At 33.2% G+C, this 23,473-nt stretch overlaps 1 protein-coding gene across 12 annotated transcripts; it reads right to left on the bottom strand.

Annotated features, from left to right (window-relative positions):
* Positions 1-2,030: 2,030 nt before the first annotated feature.
* LOC120337465 (receptor-type tyrosine-protein phosphatase epsilon-like) lies at positions 2,031-23,115 on the bottom strand. 12 transcript variants are annotated; one of them, XM_039405232.2, is made up of 23 exons: positions 22,951-23,115; positions 22,044-22,151; positions 21,446-21,529; positions 19,728-19,799; positions 19,207-19,404; positions 17,711-17,822; positions 17,086-17,156; positions 16,566-16,758; positions 15,344-15,434; positions 14,931-15,029; positions 14,660-14,824; positions 14,033-14,140; positions 13,595-13,756; positions 10,192-10,321; positions 9,670-9,827; positions 9,359-9,459; positions 8,345-8,481; positions 6,552-6,628; positions 5,802-5,931; positions 5,194-5,336; positions 4,772-4,949; positions 3,904-4,073; positions 2,031-3,682 (listed from the first exon to the last, which is right to left on the bottom strand). In XM_039405232.2, the coding sequence occupies exons 1-23, from the start codon at positions 22,997-22,999 to the stop codon at positions 3,224-3,226; spliced, it is 3,195 nt and encodes a 1,064-aa protein (XP_039261166.2). In that variant the 5' UTR covers positions 23,000-23,115; the 3' UTR covers positions 2,031-3,223. The 12 variants fall into 12 exon arrangements, with proteins under 12 accessions (XP_039261166.2, XP_039261169.2, XP_039261170.2 ...); XM_039405235.2 differs by having other exon boundaries at positions 8,381-8,481; XM_039405236.2 differs by having other exon boundaries at positions 8,390-8,481.
* Between the last annotated feature and the right edge of the window lie 358 nt (positions 23,116-23,473).

The following is a 23,473-nucleotide window of genomic DNA, read 5'->3' as shown; positions in this document are numbered from 1 at the left end:
CGTGAAAATCTTTCCTCTATACTGCCAGAATTATATTCATTAGCTCAGCGATAAAACGATGTTTGAATAAACCAAAGATGTGCATTCGTTGGACTCGCCATCTCTGTGTGATTACAACTTTGTTGCTCAGGGGGTTCAATGACGTTTTTAAATTGTAACAGTTTGAACTAAATAACTATTCACATACCAAATGTGGAAATCGTTTTGTCGGTCGTCTTCGGTATACCACGAGTCCACTAGAAATAGCACGGAATAGAAGCTTCGTAAAATGATGAAACTACGCTGCTTCAGCATATATTACAATTTCATTTTTTAAAGCATATTTGTAAGCTGGCTAACATTTTGTTCTCGAACTCACCCTAAATCCTGGGCAGAGCTAGCTCCAGTCGCAAGTTATTAAGTATAAGCATGGGAGTAAAACAAAAGTGATTCAATACCCTAGTTGCTCAGCAATGGTTATCGTGGAGCAAAGCGTTTAAATCACTTACAATAATTTTCCTTACTCTTGCTGCAGCATTGTTACATTTTACCAGCAAAAAATCATATAAAAAGATAGATAGTTTCGCAGAAAACCAGTCGATAGGAACTTTCACACAATACTTTAATCCCTGTTACTTCATCATTTTTGCTACCACTATGTTTAAGTCATCATTGCAAATCTGACTAAAAACAATCAAAACTAATAATAATTACATTGCATTTATTCAACCTGCTTATTATGTAATAATGATAATAATATTATTAATAATAAATTTACTATTTCACACAATATTAAAAGTGGAAATAGAGAATAATGCGATAAAATAAATCAGTGAAGAACGATACTTACGATTGATAATCTCATTAAACTGAAGAAAAATATTAGAAATGTAAAAGTCCGCATATTTGAACAGAAGGAAATATAGAAAAAACAATAAGAAAGTGCAGAAACGAATCAAATCCGCAGTTTGAGAATAATTATTATTAACTTGGGTGTCAAAACAAGGTTTGAACATTATTCAAATATTTTCAATTTTTATCAACCAATTTTGTAAACAATATACTGTAGAAATGTAGACTCCATATCTTGAAAAAATAAATAGATAAACACATAAGTCTCAAAAACGAGAGAACCATACAATATTTATATGTCATTGTCATCTTTTATAATCAGTCTATTACATCACATTTACTGATGTCATTATTCGCTTGGATCGATTTCCATATCATAACTTAAAGTCAAAGTGAAGGATTGGTGAATTCTCAATCAATTATAACAAAAGATTTCAATAGGTTTAAAAGCAGCGTTGTCGAGTCGGAGTTTTTAATATTTTCATTATACTCGAGTCTGAGCTGGAATGGAATCGGTGTAATGGTCGGAGTCAAAATTGTGAACTTTCTGGGGTATAGAATCGGAGTTCGAGACCTTTGATGATGAAAATCGAAATCGAAATAATTTTTGATATAAAATGGAAGGACACGGTATTGACTAACCTAATAAACAAATATAGAAAGCATTCATACGCAAGATGAAATCAAAATCTGCCAAGAAAAGTTGTGAGCCGAATCCAATTCCTAAATGGTTTCCGAGTAAATTTCAACACTTCATAACCCTGTTTCCAAACATAATGACTGAGTTCGAAATCAATTATTTTATTAGGATTCAAATTTTTTCATCTCAATATTATGTCGGGACATACCACCTACAATGTCTCATGCAATTGGAGATAGCATAGCCAATTATAGCCCCATTTCGTATGAGGAACCATTTCCACCTGTCGGGTTAGTAGACAAGAGCAGTTATGAATAATAACATTCAAGATTATTTTGTCAGTAAGCAATTATTCATGTTTTTTTCACACAATAAAAACGATTAAAAAATGCGAAGTGCTTTAAATAAAGTATACGAAAATAAAAACCATGGGTTGTCACTATAGTTTTTGTCACCCATCAATGAAGTTGAACTTTCTCAATACATGATCGCTGTAAATGTGACAACAATAACTTCATCGATTAATTTTCAAAAAAGTAAACAAAAATATTAATGTCAATAATATCGGAAATTAAACAAAAATAATATTAGTGATTAAAATTTTTCGTTACATAGCAAGAACAATAAACCAGCTAAAAAGGCACGAAAATGTTACCTAATTTGCATAGAAACATAAAAAAATGACAGAAATGCTGAATTTTTTATTCATAGTAGCCAAAAAGTGAAGTAGTATACACCAAATATAAAGGAACGCAACCTCATACGTAAAATACTCATTTATTGAACACGAAGTGGATCTAATTGTTGTTGTTCTCGAGGAGGTTGTTAGGCCTGTTGTTGTTAGGAAAATCGCTTTTCTGTCTTGACAAATGGGCCAATTAATTTCAAATTTGCAGTATTTAAAATGAGAGGAATCTTTAAATTTTTGTGAAATTTTTCTTATGAAACTCAATACTTCGACTACAAAATTTTCTGTTTTATTTTAATTAATTGGATAACTTTTCAAGACATAATTATGAGAACATTTTTTACCTTTGTGTCCATATATAGCCGCATTGCCATCTGCTTCTTTAAGAGGATTCTATGAGTTTGATATGACAATTTAAACGCTGGCATATCTTTTCATTTTCCGGGTTAAATAATCGATGTGCCAAATACAATTTCAAACACAGTGGAAAATCAATCTGTATAGCGTAATTTGATATTTTTGTGTAAGGTGCTTAAACGCTTAACAATAATTTTTATTAAAGTAATCTCAGCAACGTTATATATTAGAAAAAGTTATCAAGTATTTAAGCTATAGCATGATAAAATATAACAAAAAAGTTGATTGTTAAGAGCAGGGGGTATTGTGTTGAAATAGCTTAAGATTGTCCCAATATATTTATATATAATGAATAATTTAGTTTCAAAACAATTACATTCTTTACTACTAAATGTAATATGCATGTTAATACCTTTTTTCGATATTCGAGATAGAAAATCTCTCACCGCTAAAAGTATGGACCTGTTGTCCCCAAATGGGTACACTGTATAGAATGAATGGATACAGTTTAATCTTCTCGTAGAAGATGAAAAAGCGGTTGATAGGTTTCTTTATTCAGTGGGATTCGTTCTCTCCCTTTTGCAACCGTGTGATACAAAAGTATTTAAGTTTGAGTGTCCACTCTAACATTTTAAAGCTGCAATAACGAAACAGACGATTCACCAGTTTGTTGAAACTCTGCAAAACTACTCTCATATAGAACTTACTCAAACCTTGACGGCATTGTCTTGATTAGTTTCGTTGACGATTTCAAATTCGCTTTGACTTGAAGCGTTTGAAGTTGTATTTTCGTCGGAATTTGTGGCATCATTTAATAATGCTTGATTTGAATCGGCTCCATGACTTTCCGGTGACCCTATTTCGGGGGTCGCTTCTATGGTTGGTGACGGTGGTTCGGGTGGTGGGGGAGGTGACGGTGATTCTGGCGGTGGAGGGGGTGGCAGCTCATTTATCGGACTGGGGGGCTTTATATCTTGGGATACGAGATCCTGATCACTTATGCTGTTCATATCTAGTTTATTATTCATTGATCCTTGTGGGGTTGTGTTCTCTACTCCGAGAAATTGTGTAATTGGTATGCCTCCGTTAGATGGTGCCACCGATTGAGAACGATTTCCAATTGATGAATTCAGATTACTAGTCAGTGTTGTGCTATCTTCCGCCAGCTAATAATAGTTGCAAATGTATATTAAAAAAAATACTTAGATTCATTTTTGCAGTGTTGAAAATAGTGAAGAAAAAACAGCCCAGTGTAACTTAACAGTCCTGACTGGCTTATTTGAGAACAGGCGATAGGTCAAACGTCTATTACCTGCTATGTGAGTAACGAAAAACGTGCATCAAGTGTAATTAATACCTACAGAGTTAAGAGAGTAACGCTTTATACCTGATTGGTCTCCAAATATTGCAGCAGAGCTACATAGCAGAAATAAAACTGTTCTTGAGTTTGAATAATATGAGGTCTTTGAGCACGTAAGCTTTTAACAACTTGGAAAACATCAACTAGTCCTTCGTTGTCTGCTTGTTCCATCAGTATGTTAAGCGTAATGAACACTCCTGAAACAAAATTGAATAATAAATCTTTTTCTCAATTTTGTCTATTGTCCTGATATTTTAGTCGAATTGGTTAGTTTTGTTGGAATCCCCGTTTTTGTAGTGTGTTATTGGCAAAAAATAAAACTAAAATTGTATTGTAAATCGCATCTTTGCCAGCTGTTTTCGGGCAAAAAAAATTTCGTTGGTAATAATTCTTCTGTTTATCATACTTCAACTACTTATACTTGAATTTGATGAAAATGAACTGATAAAAATGAACTGTAATTTCGAAAGTTGGGAAGTACGTTACACCATTGTTACGCATAGGGCTGGTATAGACACTTTAGTTCCGCTTGGGAAAGACAGTGGTTTGAAATAGCATCCAGGCTAATGTGGTAGATTGAGATGACAATGAATTAGCTAGTATCAAACTTCTAGATCTTTAGCTTGTAACGTCAACATATTTACGTCATCCAGTATACCACTGATATTTAATTAATCCCGTAAAAATATAAAATAAATCTTTCTTCCTCGTTCTTGCCGATTTCGCTTTTTTTTCTCACAAAACGCTGCAGTCTCGTAAAATTTGTATATTTAAAGCATTATGTACGACATTGTACGAATTGATGTAATGGATAAGCAGCGCTCCTCCAATTTTTTTTTTTCATATAACTATATAATCATCGCTTTTGTCTGAATGAGTAAGACTGATTCTTTACCTGTTCTTCCACCTCCACTACTGCAATGCACAATTGATGGTCGGGGAAATCCATCTTTATCTTTCGAATTTAACCTGTTAGCAATTTCTATCATTCCGTGAGCATCAGATGGCAATCCAACTTCTGGCCATCCGCTGTAATGGAATTGTCGTATTTTTCTCTCCTCTTCGTCTGGAGCCTGATACGATAAAGAATGTATTATCAGTTCAGTGAAGATACGAGAGAAAATAAGACTTGAAAGAATAATAGGAGAGAACGTAAATAAGAGAGAATGATATTAATGAGATAGAAAAATGAAGAAGAGAAAAAACAAGGCGGTAAGAGAAAATTAGTTTTAAAACAAGAAGACATAAAGTGATTTGGGAAGATAGAAAAAAATGGTATAAGTGAGGAAGAAAACGAGAGTGGGTAAGGAGACTTACCGCGCTGTTGGTAATTATAAATTCTCTCACGACGTAATCCACAACATCATCATCATCTTTACTAACATATTTTACAGTGATATCACCAAATGTTTTTTCACCATCGACTTCAGAAGGCCAATACTGAGTACACATTTCATGCCCTGTAAAAAATTATTCCAGCCCATTAAAAATGACTTTCGGGTAGAATTTTATTCAATTATTGTCTCAACTGTAACTCTAAAACGGGGTTGTCTTAATTTAATTTTAATCTAAGTCGATGCATTTTTAGACAAAGAGTCAGTACTTCATGATATTATACTAAGATAATATATTTTATATTTTTCAAATAAATTAAATTATAATTCAGTTTTTGATGCTTTTTGTTGGCGACGTCGTTATTTTCACGTATATAAATATTTTTCAACCGCTTACTATTTTTGATGCTATAGTTTCTCTCCTATTTGAAATACTTCTTCATATATTACAACGGTATTAATTGTGAGGTTTTCGGATGCCGCGTCACAAACAATATATATATATATATATATTCTAGAAAATTATCTACCCATTTGATTGCTACAAATATAGGCCTAAGAAGCAACCAAAACGTAAATCAATGAGCTCACCCTTTTCCATTAGACCTGTTAGCATTACAATATTCTGGCAATTGTAAACCCAAGCCATCATCCAGAAATCTGAGCATGTTTCATTCAAAGGACCCTGCGTAGCAATGAACGATCTTCTGTCTTTAAATCCCTGTAAATCAAAATCAGCGCTTCAGGAAGAGAAGGAACAATAAGGCGATGCTTTTTTCTAAATCTGACCATATGGAATAGTTAATGTTTATTTGATTATTAGGTCGGATTAAAATTTCCCACTTTTCATTTATCCATACTTATTTATATACTTTAGCAAACTTTTTTATTTAGACTTCTGTCCTGCAGAAAAAAAGTGTTATACATGTGTGTATAAAGAGACAACTTATATAATCTGTGTTAAATTTTTTGGTACATAAGAGTGATATAAAAAGAAAGATTACAGAATCAACTGAACAACACTGTAACAGCATTCAGCAAAATGTATCAGTGCATCCCAATAATCAACATAATCTATGCATATGCAAAATTGGCCTACCTCTCGTTTTGAACTACTTAAAAAAGCAGTTAGCGTGCGTTATAGATAAAACTAGGGTAAACGTACTACCGGTACTTACACGCGTGAGATGATCAAGACAAACTATTTTTCACAAACAGGCGGCCAGCAAAAAATATGTTTAAAGTTAATCGTCTTGCGCGAAAGTATGACGACAGTGAACGGTACTCGATCAGTGAGATTCACACAATTTAAATTACAAACAAAACGCTATGTGTACTCACATCAATAAATGAAGCGTTTATATAATCTGATTTCTCTTGTCCTGGTTTCAAAGGAAGAGTAACTCTGTTGTCATCATCTACAGACAAACGAAATGATGATATATATAATGACGTAACAATAGAACAATTTTATAATCGTAATATAATAATAACACGACTTTCCAAATCAAGGAAATTTACGGCTTACATGCATTGAAACATAAATTCCGATAAATGATGTTGTAATGTTGAATCGGAGCAATTTTAAAATTACATACTCAATATATCAACCAGTCATGCCAATGAAACAAACAAACAAGTCTGTGTAAGATGCGCAAAAACATTTCCAAAAAAATATTAAGTGTACATCTACAGTTCTGTTTTAGGAGCAATTAAATGAAGCCTAATCGACAATTTTAACAATTCCTAACAAGCCAGTGAGAAATAGCACACACGAAAGGTTGGCATCGTGATGATATTGAGCTGCAGATAAATGAACTTCCGGCATTTTATGGTTGACCTCGGTAGCTGGAATTTTGACGGAAGGAATATGACGCAAAGATTTTGTGTGATGTTTGAGTTAGTAAACAGCCTTATGCCTATTTTCCGGTATTGTTGTTTAAAAAAAATAGAACAAAAATTTGAAGTTACGTGTATTATTTCGAAAACTTTCAGCATGGCTTGCTACTATCCAAAATTAAATTCCACAAAATGGAATCAGATATTAACTGAAAAATTCGAATCAAGAAACTATATGAAGTCAATGGATATGCTCTAGTTTACTAATGTATTGAATTTTAGATCAAAATTCAATGTTACAATAAGCACGCACTTATGTAACTTTGCAAGAATTATGATAAACCAAGTTATATTTTAATAAGACCCTTTGTCAAGAATTAAGATACTTGCACTGTCAATACTTTAATATCAAAGAAATAGCTTGAATTGTTCTCGATTCTGTTGCTAAAGTACCAAATCGTGAAAAATCAGCAGGGTATCACTGCACGTATATTGTTAAGGAGCGTGGAATAAAGGAAAGTAATTAGTACTAGTTCAGGCTGGTGCTCCTGTGACTACACTAAACCTAATTGACCGAAAGTATCAAATATGATCGAATAACATACAAAGTGGGTTGAATTAGATGGCCAGTTGAATAAATACGCTTTTGCTCAGCCTAAAGCACGAAATAATAGAAGGCACGGAATTAATAAGTTTGGAAAACGTAATTTTCTAGGTAAGTAAATGTCCTACTCATTCCAAATTAGTATACACCAAATAAAGCACCAAGCATGCATTTAGGCAATGGAAATTCTGTCCCATGTATTACTATGGATGTGCATTTGGTTAGGAATTCCGAAATTAAATTATATAGATCTAATTCTAGATGGATGTATTATACATAAAAATTATGATTATGTTAAATTGAGGTATATCTATCAAAGAGATTCAAAAATATTATTCAACAAAAAAGACGGTTGTTTTGATAACCCAAATTTCTTTCCAAGTTTAGTTTTGAGTTGAGTTGGTCCCTTCTATATACGAAGAGATTTTTTAGTAGATGTGGAAATAGTCAAAATCAAGATCAAATTAAAATACGTTATTCAAGTTAGTATCACACATAAATATAAATTGGATTATTTTTATTTTAAAATATTGAAATCATTTCCAAAGCCATACCATAGTTTAAGAAATTTATCTGACAATTATCGGCTAAATCGAGTACATTCCATAGATAAAAGGCACTAATCATGCGTGCTTTATCGATGGCCCGAGTTTGGTAGACAATTGTTTTTCATCGATAAATTTCAACTCACATGGTATGATCTGCAACACTCTATTTTTCTTAATACTTTGGCGACCATGTTTCATGTTATCTTTATTCATTTGCACTTTCAACATTGTTGAGAATTGTTGATCCAAAAGAGTTTCATCTGCTCCCTCGACTTGCTCTCTGATTCAGATATAAATTCATATTTATCATAACGTAACTATGTTTGTAATAAAACAAATATGTTAAAGTTATTTTATAAAGCGAGGATACTTATTTGCAAATGCACAAAGAGATATGAATTTATACATAACATTTGTATATTTAAGTTAAGAGACTAGGGGACCAAATTTTACACCCAAACTATAGATTACAATACAGATTCAAGACATATATAAATACCGTAAGTAAATATCACTAGCGACTAGCTGGTTTGATGTTTTCATGAAAACATGTAAATTCTGACGTATAGGATGCTGTGAAATTAACGACCGTACCGATAGCAGGGCTACTCAACCGGCGGACCACGGTCCGAATCCGGACCTTTCGGGTATTCGATTCGGACCGCACCTAATTCTTTATTTTGGATCATTAGCCCCACTTTTGAAGTTTTCTTTTATAAAATCACTTGTATAGATTTAAATATAAATGAAAAGAACTATAACGCCATAATAAACAATCTTGATTAGCTGATAATCATAAGTCGGCCGATGTTTAAGGATGCCGAAATATAATTTTTGGAAAGACCGGACCCAAATATTTTTGAAATTTTGTTTGCGGATCTTCGGTAAAAATAGTTGAGTAGTCCTGTGATAGAGTATTCACCTAATGCAACAAAATAATCGGTATTCTTTAAATAGAAATGTTTTATTTCCACAAAAAATGTTAGGAAAGTGTGAACCTATTAATCCCAATTGAATTCGAACGTACATGATAATAAGTAGGCAACTACAGTAGATAAATAATCTATAACTTGATATTTAAATTTGTTACACAGTGGTGACCTCTTTAACCATATTGTCGGACGTTTTACAGAATTGGGTTCAAATTTCATACTGACCTTAGTGACTGCACTTGTGCTCTGAACTTTTTCACTGATACTTCCGTGTCTCCATACTTTATGTGTTCCAGTAACGCTGCATGAGCAAAAGTGTATTGTGCCTATATAAAGAATATGATGGTATTATAAAACATAGTTTATAAGTGTTGTTTATATCACTATTCAGTTGTGCATTGAGAAAGTCACAAAACCCGGTAGGGCGGTAACGAACTCTTCTCGGAGCGGCACCAAAGAGTGAATCGCTGGCTACCTACTAGCCACCACTGGTCTGGGCCACAGAAATAGAATAAGATAAATAAATGAGTCCATACGTCTGTTTGCACAAGCATCATTCTTGATTTCCTCATTTTAGTGAGAAACGAGAACAAGTCGACTTTCCCTTCAGCCCTTAGTTCTTCCATGGAAGCATCTATCAATATGTATGTTCCAGTACGTCCTACACCTGCACTGCAGTGGACGACAATTGGTCCTTAAAAGAAAATGTATGAAATTAGTAACAGAGCAATATTCGTAAACGAAAACATTTTATTCTACTACTACATAAAATAACATAAAATTCTTCTACTACATAAAAAAGTTGAAAGGAAACGCATGAAATCGTTACTTTGTCATAGATTTATAACACTAAAAATTTCGTGATATAATTTTAACACGTTGGTGATACCGTTATTTACTCAGGCCTACTGAGTACCGTTATTTACTCAATGAAATGAAATGATATGAATAATCCTATTTAGTATATAAAAATGGCTACATTTTTGCTGGGAAGAATTACAATATTGATCCATTAAGATTCAAGAAATTTATTATTTTCTCTAATAAAATAGATATACCTGAGTGTGGAGGATTTGCTGCAATGATTCTACGTCTGAACAGAAGTAGTTCGTGAGGATTCTTCGGAACCCCAAAGTCAGGCCATGCTGTGTAGTGAAGCTGACGTAAAATACGTGGAGATTCGTCGCCCTAAACAAATAAATCGACATGATTGGCGATATTCTGAACTGTCTTTGATAAATTCACGACAATGATTTGACTACAACAAAAAATTCGTCCACCCTGCGACGTCTGGATATAGTAAAGACGGCTTATCTGTGGCCACCTTTGAGGGGAATGTGTGGACTACCCATACACGTAACACATTTTTTGAATTCTTAACTCCACCCCTCCCTATATTTTTTTCCATTTCCATTTCTGCAACTACCAATAGTGACGTAATGGGGAAAAACGACAGGAAAACTTTAGAAGACAGAAATTCAATGTCGAATTGTGGATTGATTGATTGCGTCTGATAACTAGAATTAACGTGCGTATATCAATGCTAATTTTTACCCTAAAGGCAGGTCATGTTTACCCCCATGGGTAAAATTCACTCCCAAATAACAACCCATGAGCTAGCTTTATTCCCTGAGACAAAACCCCACAACCACCATATTGCACAGGTAGACTGACTATTCACCGAACCGAGAATATTACGAGTTTTTTTTAAACTGCAGTAGTTACGCGATAACTCTTCTTGTCTATGGCCGTGTTTGAAGCAAGAACGCGAAACATTTCCGAACAAACCAATGCGTGTAGTGTCCAAATATATTGTATATTCTTTCAGCGAAAAAGACGTTTCCCGCTATACCACATCGTGTAAAAATATTTCTGTAATGACAGTAGATTTTTACATGCATGGTACAAATCCTGCCCTCAAAGTTTTTGATTTAAGAACTTTTTAGGGTATTTCACGACCATTGTTGAAAGAGTTTGTACGATATTATCACGAATAATGGGAATTTCTGCGAACAACGTCTGACATTTCAAAACAAAATAAAAATTTCCCAGCAGACAGTATACGAAACATTTTCGAACATGATCAGTCAAAAATGATCTCTTATTCGACTAAAATACACACTGTACTAAACTAATTTATGGATCGAATACGCGTGATATATTATAATTTCCCTCTGTGATCTTAGGTCAAACAAGGTCACATGCTTGTTTTCGATTTGTACTCTTACATCGAACAGATTATGGATTGTTGTATAATATGGATATTTCACCAGATTTTTAAGCATGGTTGTAAACATTGGCTCGTTTTCGTGACTTTGCGCGTTATTTAGTAGTTTTTAGTTGTGTTTGTAAAATTTAAGCACAAATCAGATCTCAATTGAACTTCGTATGAGTGTTAGTTTGATTGCAGAAATCAAAAATTAGTCCCTAAAAAGTGTTGTATATTACTAAACTGAAATTAACCATTATTACATTCAAATAGTACACGTTAAAATTTTTGGATCAAAATGGTGGTTATGAACAACAGTGTTCAAGAGCCAACTCTCAAACACTTCCAAGATACGCCTCCAAATATTTCATGTCTCAAAAAATATCGGGGTCAAATGTAGGGGAAACACCCAATGATATTATAGATAGTCTAATAATAAGTCTAGGAGCGTCCTTGTATCTCATCGTTTCGGTTTCAAGTTGTCATGTCAGAGAATAGATAATGTCAAATCACATTTGTTTTAGATTAGACCCACTCATAATCAAGTATATTTCCGAATAGCTTTTAGACATGGGACAGAATAATAACACGGAAACGAAACTACTATGAACAATATAACATGCGAAGCGAGGACCAAAGAATTCATAAATAACACTTTACCATAGGCAGATATTATTCTAATTAGGAAAGCGCTTTCCAGGTCCAGTAGTGGTAGAAATTTACTGTGAATTACGACTTACTGGCGAATAAAAGTTAATCGAATTACCTTTTTATAGTAAAATTAACAAGAATCGTGATATCATATTATTATTATTGTTTGATTCATTTGATTATTTTAGTTGGTGACACATATGCACAACAACACTTCCACCATGTTACATTGGTTACTGCTACTGGTACTGGGAATGCATACATAACGATGAATGAGACACAAAGAGACGCGATTGCTTTACGACGACTGTGACTAAAAGGTTTCAATTATTCAATCAAATAAATCGTACGTTGCAACCAATTAAAGTCAGTTAGAGTGAATGCAAAAATATTGGTGAAATACTTGATATATTTTGAAATTGTGATATTCTTGATTATGAAAGCGATATCATAAGTTAAAGCTAGTATGCCTACTTCGTTCTATATTTGAAATTGAAATAAAACCAACCCGCGAATATAATAGCACAAGGAAATAAGCGGTTAATTCACGCAGTGGCACAATTTAAACAAAAACGGAAAAATATTCGGACCAAAACAACGGGGCGCATAGGATCAGGAAATAGTATATAGGAGGAATAATTATCGCACATCGGTACTAGTGCGGTAAGACGAAAAAAGATCAGCGAAACAAGCGTAACGGAGGCTATCAAGCACGGTGGAATAAAATAGGCTGTTCTTCGAAGAAATTAAAACTGAAATATTCTGGACAAAAATATGGGTCCCACAGCACTCAGGAGAAATTTGAAAAAAAAAATAATAGCAATAGTCTTCTAACGACTACTTCCTTGTCTAAAAAAAATTTCGTTTTTTTTTTTTTAGAAAAGCAATCTTATCAACAACACGAATTTACAATAATGACCCATAGAGCCACTCTATTTTTAAAAAATAAACAAGTAGGGAAAACTCCAATCTTTAAATACAGACAATTTTAAAGCGGTTGAATTGTGGCTAAGAGCAGCAACAACAAAACATCATAAGACATTTTAATCACTTTTGTAGCCAGAAAACTTTATATAATAGACAGATAAACGCTTTTTTAACTCATCCTCAACATTACTACAATGTATATGTATACATGCAGACAATGCACTGTTTCCGATCGTCACTCGTTCTGATGTGGGTGTAATAAAAAACAAATGCCAAATATGAATAGGTCGTAACCAGTCACTGTTCAAAGTTTCCAAAACTGCTATCCCACCTCCGATTATTCAACTAAACTTTCATATCTATTAGAGTACATTGTCTTTCAAACACAGATCTAATATACCCATGCCTGATTGAATGAAGCCTGATTGTCAACTCTTGACTGTGTTACTGTGAAGCAACGCCTATATTTCATATTTATTATATTTCGCCAAAATATATTTCTTATACAAAAAATAACACTGTTTAATATGACCAATACGACAAAAACGCAACCTCTATATGTATACTTCGATATACATTTTACTACTTCATTTAGAAACAAGTTTATTTGACAATTAACCTTCGTGTGAATATATTCGAGCATTATTCTCTTTTCCTATATAAAAATGGCTTACGTGTTGAAGTTTCAGCGTCCTGGTAACGAAAAAATTTCTGATCTTGACGTCAGTAAGTGTAACTACGTAATCGCCAAACTTTGCGGTTTCTCCTTCGCTCATGTCATCTCCGGGCCAATATTGATGACATTTTGGTTTCTTTGCCTCAACTAAGTTTGTAACCTATTGAAAATTAAGAAAAGAATTATATCATTTCTAAGTAAGTTATCGAAACATATATCCAGTTTTAGCTTTTGTCAAAGTATTCTGATATTTACGAATTCAAACTAGTTATTGAAGTGCCTATCTTTTCCAATTTTCCCTCAGACACAACTGTATTGGGGTCAACTAAGCGTATTTTGAAACGCTGGTGTGACTTAATTTTCTAATAATATTTTTTTCCTAATTCTTGAGAGCAAACTTTTATTCCTCCTCTATAGCAACAGTATATCAGCTTACCATAACGATAGTAGCACATTTTTGATCCCAAACCATTCTCCAGAAATCCGCACAAGTTGTGTCTTTTGGACCTTGGCACGCTATAAACTTCTTATCTTGAAGATATCCCTGTTATGGTATTGAAGTTACGTCACTCATAACATTTTAAATCTTGTTGCTACGTTTTAAAGTAACTGCTTTAGATACGTTTAAATTGAGCGCCTCCAACATGGGTAAACTTACCTCATGGTGGTGAATATCATTTCACTTAGAGGTAAATTTGTAGTAAGAGAAACTAACACTGTTACACGAATTAGTTTCTTTTCATGACATGAATAAATTGGTGGTTAATCACGTAACAAATTGAAGTCCTTCTGTTGCGTAATAAATTTTATTATGCTCTCAATGCAGAAAAGTATGTTTTGCGTGCTTCTACGGTTACTATATCAATTCAACATAATACATTTTAGACAGCTACATCCGCAAACCACCTTCATTGTTCATTTTCAAATCACAGTATCATTTAGTACAAATATAACACATATCACCATCAGTAAGTTGACAGTATCAGAAAATCATTCTCTTTATGTATAACGATTTCTCATGCATATTAATTCTGCATTGAATGATTTAACACCAATTTCTTACCGGAACATAATTTGCATTGATGTAATCATCACTGGGAGATCCGGATGCTGGAATAGACAAGACAACTCGTGACGAATCCCATGGCAAAACATTGTCATAACGATTTTTAGGAGCATTTACCGGATCCCGGGCTGCAGACATCGTACTGCTTTCTGTTTGAACTGCCTACGCAACAAGGAAATACAGATTATAAAGAGAGAACAGTTGCATAAGCAAAACGTACCCTTGGCATATACCATGGCTATTTTCAAGTAAACAGTTTAGAGATTACCTTGAATTCCTCACGATATCCTCTGCCATCATCCGCAATTTTTCTCTTGAATTGGACTTCAAACTCTTCCCTGTTAATTGACATATGTCCGACAGCAAACTAAAGTTTTGTATCAAATATTATTTTGTATCGTTGCACTTGAATAAAAACAAACTTTTTTAAATTACTGGAATAATTTGAAAATTGAAAAAAAAAAAAATTGTGACGTCAAGACACGAGAATATTGACTGTGGCGTCTAGTTCGATTTCCATGGCATGCATTATGTCGTTATAAGGTATCTTTTATTCCTATAAAAAGTGTTATTACGTTATAAATGGAATTTTTTAAACCTGGGTAAACCACCGAATTGTAGTTATAACCGAATTAAAAATCTTTATTGCCTTCAACTTTTTTATAAAATTATATTGTTTACCTTTGCAGCATTACTTGGTTTTCTTGGTGGCATCTCAATAATTTCGTGTTCTCCGCTATTTTTCCCAAAGCAGGGAAGATTCTTCCCAGTACTATTAAAATATAGCTACAATATTATGGCGGTTTAACATTTTGAAAACTATAACATCTCAAGACGAGTACCTTTTTAAAAACAAATCCCAAGTGTAGTTTTCTGAATACTACTCTAATACGATATGTTAGAATAAGGAATTAACTCGGTTTATGAAATTTATCAAGATTTTTGGTTGGTGTAATTTTCAGAATTACAATTTCCAAAAACGAAGCCATTTCTAAGTTGGTTCATGAATGAATGTTAAATTTTGTCCGTATTTCCGTGTATATATTTATGTATGCAGATGGGGTTGCAATATTTACAATTTTCAAATTGTTAGAAATATTCGAATACTAAATCCCAAAATATATTCAATTCTGGAATAAAAAGCTGTCCTATTTCGGGCATATCAGTTAGAATCGAAAACTAAAGACAATGAATAGCTTGGATACGGAAGGGCCATTCAAGTATAGGAAGTAGAATGACTGGACGCAGTGAGTTTGAAAGTAATGATGTAGTGTTTAGTATATTAGATGCACAATCTATACTATTATAAGTGATACACACGCAACCAATGGAACTAGGAAACCCGGAAATTATAATGTGGTGACATACCCCAGGAAAGCGTTGAAGTATTTTACTATAGTAAACGTAACAATAGACGGAAGTGCGATTTAAATTTTAAAGTCGTTATAATAAAAATTTGTATGACATAGCAGGTTATAAATCAGATTGGAAAAGTTAAACCTATATTATATAACCTATAATAGTTTTGGTGAAACTAAGAATTTAGAGTAATAGTTGAACACAGGAATTCTTGATTGCCCTAAATAATGCATTGCTCCATGTAAGAGCAAACTACAATAAATATACATCGATATTTAACTAGAGTAACGGGATAGGTAATGTGTAAGGATGAGACGATTCTAATAAATTTATATAACTTGTAATGTAATTAATATAAGGGTTATCAATATTCACAAACCAACATCTCTCAATATTATAACAACCAAGTATTATTTATATTTTATGATCATTTCTTTTTGTAGAGCATGAATTAATTTGCTTCAAAAACTATTCGAATTGAAGGGTTTTCTCTCCCACTCAACGTACAACAATAAACCTATGAAAGTGTTTCAAAACTTCTTACCAATAGAAGTACAATACCACGATGAATATTATCAACACCAAAGCGAGAATTGTTAGAGATATTGGCAACGCAATATTAGATGAGCCAGCGCTAGGGGTCGAGGAAGAAGTTGTGGATTTAGTCGTATCCGGTGGCTTGGAAGATGAAGTAGTTGGTGATGACCCAGTGGACTGACTTTCTGCAGTTGTTGATTCTAAAATAAATTATTTAATTCATTTCTGTATTTACATTATGTTCCAAATAATTTGGATGTAAATATTCATAAACACGATAATTACAGGAAAAATTACAGCAAATAATTTTCTTTCACCTTTTATATTTTGTATTTGCTGTCTCGAGTACAAAGCATAATGAGAAGCAGTGTTAGCTTACTCTTTTATTTTAATTCTGACTTATAAGACAAAAGGACTTTTAGTTACTCATGGCACAATACCAATACAGTGAGTGGCAAGTAACCCAATGCGGTGATGAATATTTGAAATTTATTGTCTTTATAATGAAATAAAATATACAGTGTTACCTTCTGAAGTGACGACGGCCCCCGTGGTTTCAGGTTGTGATGTGGATGGTTGAGACGTATCCAGAGGAATTCTGAAAAAGATATGAAGTTAATAAAATAACAATGATCAAAGATCTAAACTTTGAAAAAGTAGAAAAAGCATGACTACAAATGCCGTGCAAAATTGGACCCAAAACCAAAAACGACCACGATTAGAACTCACATTATGTTCAATATCCCAAGAAGGCCTTAAAAATTAAACCAATTTCACGCTAATTGCATTTATCCATTTCGACCAATTCTATGATTTAATGTAAAAAAAATTATGATTTGAAAAATTATTTATTCGGCACTTTCAAACTGACTAACACTTACCGAACTCGAATCAGAAAGAAGTTTGATTTGAAATTTACGGACTGGCAAAATGATGTACGAATGAAATATTTTGCATATTTTAAAGGAATCAGAGCTAAACATGTTCGTCACTTGCATACGAAATAAACAATGAGCGAACAATAAGCTGACTTTTTTATTGTTCCTTGTGACATCAAATTATCAAATAAATTTTGTATTCATTGACTTTGCTATAGTAAATCTTGCTATGTCCTTCAAGAAATAGCATTAGTTCGATTAAGAATGAGTTTACCGAGTGGTAGATTCCGCGGTTGTTGATTCTGGCTGTGTTGGAATCTCCGCAGAGGTTGTCTCCACCCCGGAACCAGACTCTGCTGTTGTTTCATACTGATGGGTTGTTACAGCTGAACATTTTAAATATCACCAGTTAGAAAAATTATATAAGATTTTTGATATATGCTTGCTATAGGTTAATGCAAATTAGCCTGGTGCCTGTGCACTTGAGTACCAGCAACAGTCGATGTAACTAGGATCTTGAGTTGAAGCCTAATTCTATTAATCTGCTTAATTATGAGACAAAATATCGAATCATGAAAATGAGTGAAACAACTCTAATTAGGCGAGCTATTCGAATCAGAATTTATCGAGTCTAAAACTGTTGGACATTCTAGGATGGAAAATAGAAAATTTTCCCGAAATTTGTCTAGGTAGGTTCGACTGAAGAGTTCAAAAATGATATATAGTCAAGCGCATACGTTGTGTCTCTATTTATTTATCACTTTTGTATAAATGTCTGTTTCAACATGAATCTGGATACACAAGCATTTCCAGAGAAAATTATTAACTGGTTGTGTTGTTTTGGTTTGATTAATCCGACAAAACATTTACTCAAAATTTAAAACCGATAGTTGTCTTGACAAGATGGCCAACGTAAAATGGTAGCAAATTCCAGCTACAAAACAGACCATTTTATCAAGCATATGCTACATCTTTGATAATTTGACTGATTGGACCATTTCTTAAATTAGATAAATCATTACCAGCCACAATGATATGAATCAGGCACCATCTTGAAAGTTTTACAACGCTATGAATTTCAATATAAACCACCACGAAAATAGGAAAGTAACATTTACAATATCACCAACAAAATGTAAACAAATGCATCGGTACAAATCCAGCATTTGTTCCTAGTTAATATGATCATGCAGTATTATAACATGTATAGCACAAAACGATGAAGACTTCCACAGAGAACAAGATGACGTTCAAGATGACGACATGCCTTTCATAGTGAATAATGATGATAACCGTATTCATGTAGGAAAAATTTGTGACACAATTGTTCCATTTGTAAAAGGTGAAGAGATACAAATAGGCTCACACAGCGAATGAAGGGTTGAATAAATGAAAGTAGAGTGTAAGAATATTAATAGGGCAAGATAATAAAGAAGTGCATTCGGATCAAATTTGAGAAAGTTGACATGAACAGAGCAAAGAGAATCAAGCCATATCGAAGCGAAGAAGTAGAGTGCACATCGATTACAGTAAGTTTGCATGATATGAAATAGGATCATGAAATAGGAAGAAGTTGGGAGAGAGAAATTTGATAAGTTAAATGGTAGCCATAACTGGCAATTCCGAAGATGAAAATTGTCATAGCAGCAGACATATGTGATTTCCACATAAGCAGAAGCACGTGGATGCTAAAGATGTTTTTCATGCATGAAAACTCGTTATACTCCATGAACCATCTCAGGTTTTCAGGTAGGTTGTGAGTGTTCTTACTCTGTGTGGTAATCGGGATTTTTGTAGTATTTGCAACCGTCTGTGAATCAGTGATAACTTCGAACTCTGTTGCTTTTGTAATGGAAGAATTTGAAGCAACGGATGTAATGTCCAATTCACTCGCTTTTGTAGTAGTAAGTTTTGAAGTCTGACTTACTGTTGGTGCCGTTATTGTTGTTGCTTTTTCAGATAAAGTCGCTATAACGTTTATAAAAGTTATGCGTTAGTACCACAGTGCAGTCATGTGAGACTTACCAAAATGAATGAAAATATAGAGATTGATATAAAATATTCAATGAATATACAAAATTAGACACCACTATTAAAATTCTTGTATATTAGGCAAAATACAAGGACTAAATTTTGTATAACGATTTATGATATTTACGGGATTTTGTCTTCAAAATGTACTTTACACAGACGTTCATACATGATGAGGGAAGTTAAACTTCTGTAAGGCATATAAGGAAATAAATATATCACATTGATCATGCGTTTTCAATCATGCCATAGGTCCTTACTAGAAAAAGTAGCTGGATTAGACGTAGTTGTATTTTGCAGTATAGAAGACGTCTTTTCGTTTGTAGAAACTGCTGAAATGTCAGTTAAAATATGAATATTTTATATAAATACATTTACACCTTTCGCATGCATTATAGTACATATGCGATGTATGCAAACAAAATGTTTTTGGCCATGTTGTTTTATGTATAATATAACGGTATAGCCGTACACATTGAAGCAGTAATAACTGTATCTTGTACAAAGGAGCAATAATAGGTGCGCCGGTAATAAGTAATATTTGTCATTTCCTTTTTGAATGGCGTCATAGTATTTTGCCTAGGTGAGTACATGCAATCTCGTGCTTGCGAAATTTTGTTTAAATTCTTGAAGTCATCTATTGAATTAGAAGCAGAGTCAATTTAGAGAAAATGCGTATTCTTTAAAATTGGACCAGCCCAACAAATCAAAGATTTAAAATCGTGTTCAACATAAAAAATAGTTTTCTGCAAACATTAACACGGCAGTAATCTAGTCATATAAACCCAACAAAAAATTGACCAATCTTTTTTCTATGCTCACGTTTTCCTTGAAGCAATCGATTTACTTAAACTAGGATGCTTACACGTACACTACTATATGCGGTTTGCAGGACAGAGTGAACAATCAAAATAAAAAAACAATACAGTTAAAAAAGTCGACGCATAAGTCGTTTCCATACGTCCCAAAAATCAAAATGATGAAATTTATACATGGAAAACCAAATGACCCGTCTTGAACCTCAAAGTTAACTATAGTACGAATTTTTCCGAGAAATAGTTCAGACAGACGATTGATTATCGCAGTGGGAATGACATCACAGTCTTATCTTACCGATATATACATAATGCTGATATGTTCATATATTTCTAATCAGGGTTAAGTTAGCTAACAGGATGATTTTGAATTATAAATTCAATATTTCGAAGTCATTATCATCTGATAACAACTAAATTTTTTTTTCATAAAAAATAACCAAAATCCCACAGTTGTCATCTCCTCTTGCGTAAGAAGCGAAGGGTTTCGAAAGAGGAAATGAGTATGGTTTGAATTTGAAATACTCAGCGAAAAGATTGTTTCAGCATAACATAGCTTTGCCTAGGCTTTGATAGTTCATAGATTGATTATGCGTGACGTGTTCTTGACGCATTTTGTCTTCCCATTTCTAAAATGACGTATATGACCGAAAAACTACAAATAATATTCTTTGCTGTTTAAGTATATATATTGATTTAAACTTCATGGTTTCTCCAACAAAATCGCAACGAGTGGAAGTAAAAAGCAAAAAATACTTATAAAGACATCCTTATACAGAAAAATTCTTTAGATATTAACAATAAATTATCTGCGTAAGAAAAGTATTCTTGTAATGGGGACAGCATATATTCAAAACAATCTCAGACAATCTGACTATTATACTTATAAACATGCTTTTCACGACAAATATAGCTAAGTATATCAGTACGTCTTACTTATTTTTATTAAATTAGGGCTATATACGTAAATGAATAACAGCCCGATAAAGTGAATTGAGCATTTTTGACCAAACATAACATGAATAGTGCTAACGCCCTATTTCCTTCTAAAATTCGAACGTCGCAATTTTATATTTAAATACTGCTAAACATCCAAGCATGCATGACATATACATTCGCGTTATCCAGTTTGGATAAGCGTGAGATGATTCAGGCAATCTTACTGGTTGTTAAACTGATGATGTTGGTAGAGTTGTCAAATACAGCTGCTGTCGGTGCTACTGTTGTCAACACGGTAGTCGTGTTCGCTGTGTTGCAATATTTTACACAATAAATTGTGATGTTATAACAGATAAAACGATGATTATTTGATTGTTTGTAACGTAAAATCACTGCCAGTCAATGATGAGAAACGAACATGATATGTTTCATTGTACCATTGCATATTTGTGCCAGTTCAACTCCGACCATATTCATATTTTTCAATAACTTATTCTTGAGGTCGTTTTTTATTTTATCACGATCATCTTGGCTCCACAAAGTTACAAAGTTTAGAATTATTACTTTCCAAAATAGGATCAAAATATTATTTTAACTTCGAATAAGAATCGTATATGTTCACCAACATTTGTCTAAGGTTCAGTTTTATTGGAGTGCATGAAGCAAGAAAATAATCGAAAGAAAAAGCACAACTTGCTTCCAAACTTCAACATTTGTTTTATTATTTGAAAAAAGTTTGAAAGCATTTCTCCAAACATTGAGATTATATACCTCCAGTTGTTCAAATTAATTTTGAAAACATGGACTTATATTAGATTTTACCTGGAGGAGGAGCAGGTGTCGTAACTTTAATAGTGACGTTTGCTGAAGTTCTCGTAGTGGTCGTTGCTGGAGTCGCAGTAGGCTGTGTCGTTACATTCTGGCAGTTGACTGTCATAAAAATGTAAAATAATGTCTCATTTAATTTTAATAGTTTTATGGTGAGTATGTTATGCGTTTATAAAGATGAACGGAACTAAAGAAGGATATATGAAGCTGTGAGCTTAAGGCCGATCTAAATTTCATGATAGGTTGGTTTCATTGAAGTCGATGCAACATAGTCGATACAACATAGAATAGCCAATGAATGGAACTATAATGATAAAAATGCCCCAGACTATGCCATTTAAGCCTGGTCAATCAGTCTCCTGATTTTCAATGAAAGTATTTAGAATAATAGAAGAGAGAGAGAGCAAAATAACGTTTCATGTGAGTCACTTCAAATTGAGTGACAAATGCAGTTGAGTAGAAAGCTTGCACTCTCAAGTTTGTTTTTTTTACGGAGGAATTTTTCTGGAGACTAACAACCTTCAAATCAAAGGTAACGTTTTTCTCGTAAGATGTCGAGTTTGAGTATGAGGTGAATTGACTGTCGATGTACAAGGCCGTAACAACGAAATGACGTGTGATTAATTTCTAAAGATTTAAGTCTGCCATTGCTGCCACGTTTGAGCTAAATGATCGCAATCATACACTTTTTATAATTAAGCCAGTGGAAATTCAGCGACACTTGCCCCCATAAAAATTCCTCCTATATTTTATCATTGTAAAATTTATACTTATTTTAAGAGTATTTCAGATAGTAAAGAGCTTCAAAGTGACAATTTTGCTCCAAAATATTCACACAGCTGCCGTTAGAACGTACGTAGATCCAGTATATAGTTTATATTTTAATTTTTAAAACACATACCTGTAACAGCCAGTAATAATGTTACCCCGATCCCAAACAAAAGTCGCATTTTTTGTGTTCCAGTGACAAACGCGTCCAAAAAATAAAATAAAAGTAATCCTTTGACTGTTCGTCAAGACATTATTTTATCTGAATCAAATTAACTGTATATAAAGATAGAACACAATTAATAGAAACTATTTATGATTAGTATTCCAAAAAAAAATCGCAAAACAAGATAATATGATTTGAAGACAGAATTACCAGCATTAACGCAAAACGAAAGTACAAAATTGTAAAGGGAAATTATAAACGCCAACCAAGAGTGATCAAAATATTTGACCCAGGTAGTTAATATTTGGCCAAAAAAGAGGTTCTCTAGGAAAACCTCAAAAAATAAAAGCTGAGAAGAAGGGCTGTAATTATTAAGATATCATGCACGTTGAATGTATGATTCACAATATACCGGATATGGCGTTTATTAGTTTTGCCGATTATACCTTCGACAGTGGTAAAATCTTCATCGAAACCTATTATATATGCT

This window comes from Styela clava, chromosome 10 (assembly GCF_964204865.1).
Source record: "Styela clava chromosome 10, kaStyClav1.hap1.2, whole genome shotgun sequence".
In the NCBI taxonomy this organism is placed as follows: Eukaryota; Metazoa; Chordata; class Ascidiacea; order Stolidobranchia; family Styelidae; genus Styela; species Styela clava.
Note: the sequence above shows the minus strand (reverse complement) of the source record. Positions and strands in the feature narration are given on the sequence as shown.

What these genes read in the sequence shown, in the direction of transcription:
- LOC120337465 (XM_039405232.2), bottom strand. Translation starts at nt 22,999, where the DNA reads ATGCGACTTTTGTTTGGGATCGGGGTAACATTATTACTGGCTGTTACA. An exon ending in TAAACGCTTCATTTATTGAT is followed by an intron (nt 5,932 to 6,551) that starts GTGAGTACACAT and finishes TTTGATTTACAG; the next exon opens with GGATTTAAAGACAGAAGATC. An exon ending in TTATAATTACCAACAGCGCG is followed by an intron (nt 4,950 to 5,193) that starts GTAAGTCTCCTT and finishes TTATCGTATCAG; the next exon opens with GCTCCAGACGAAGAGGAGAG.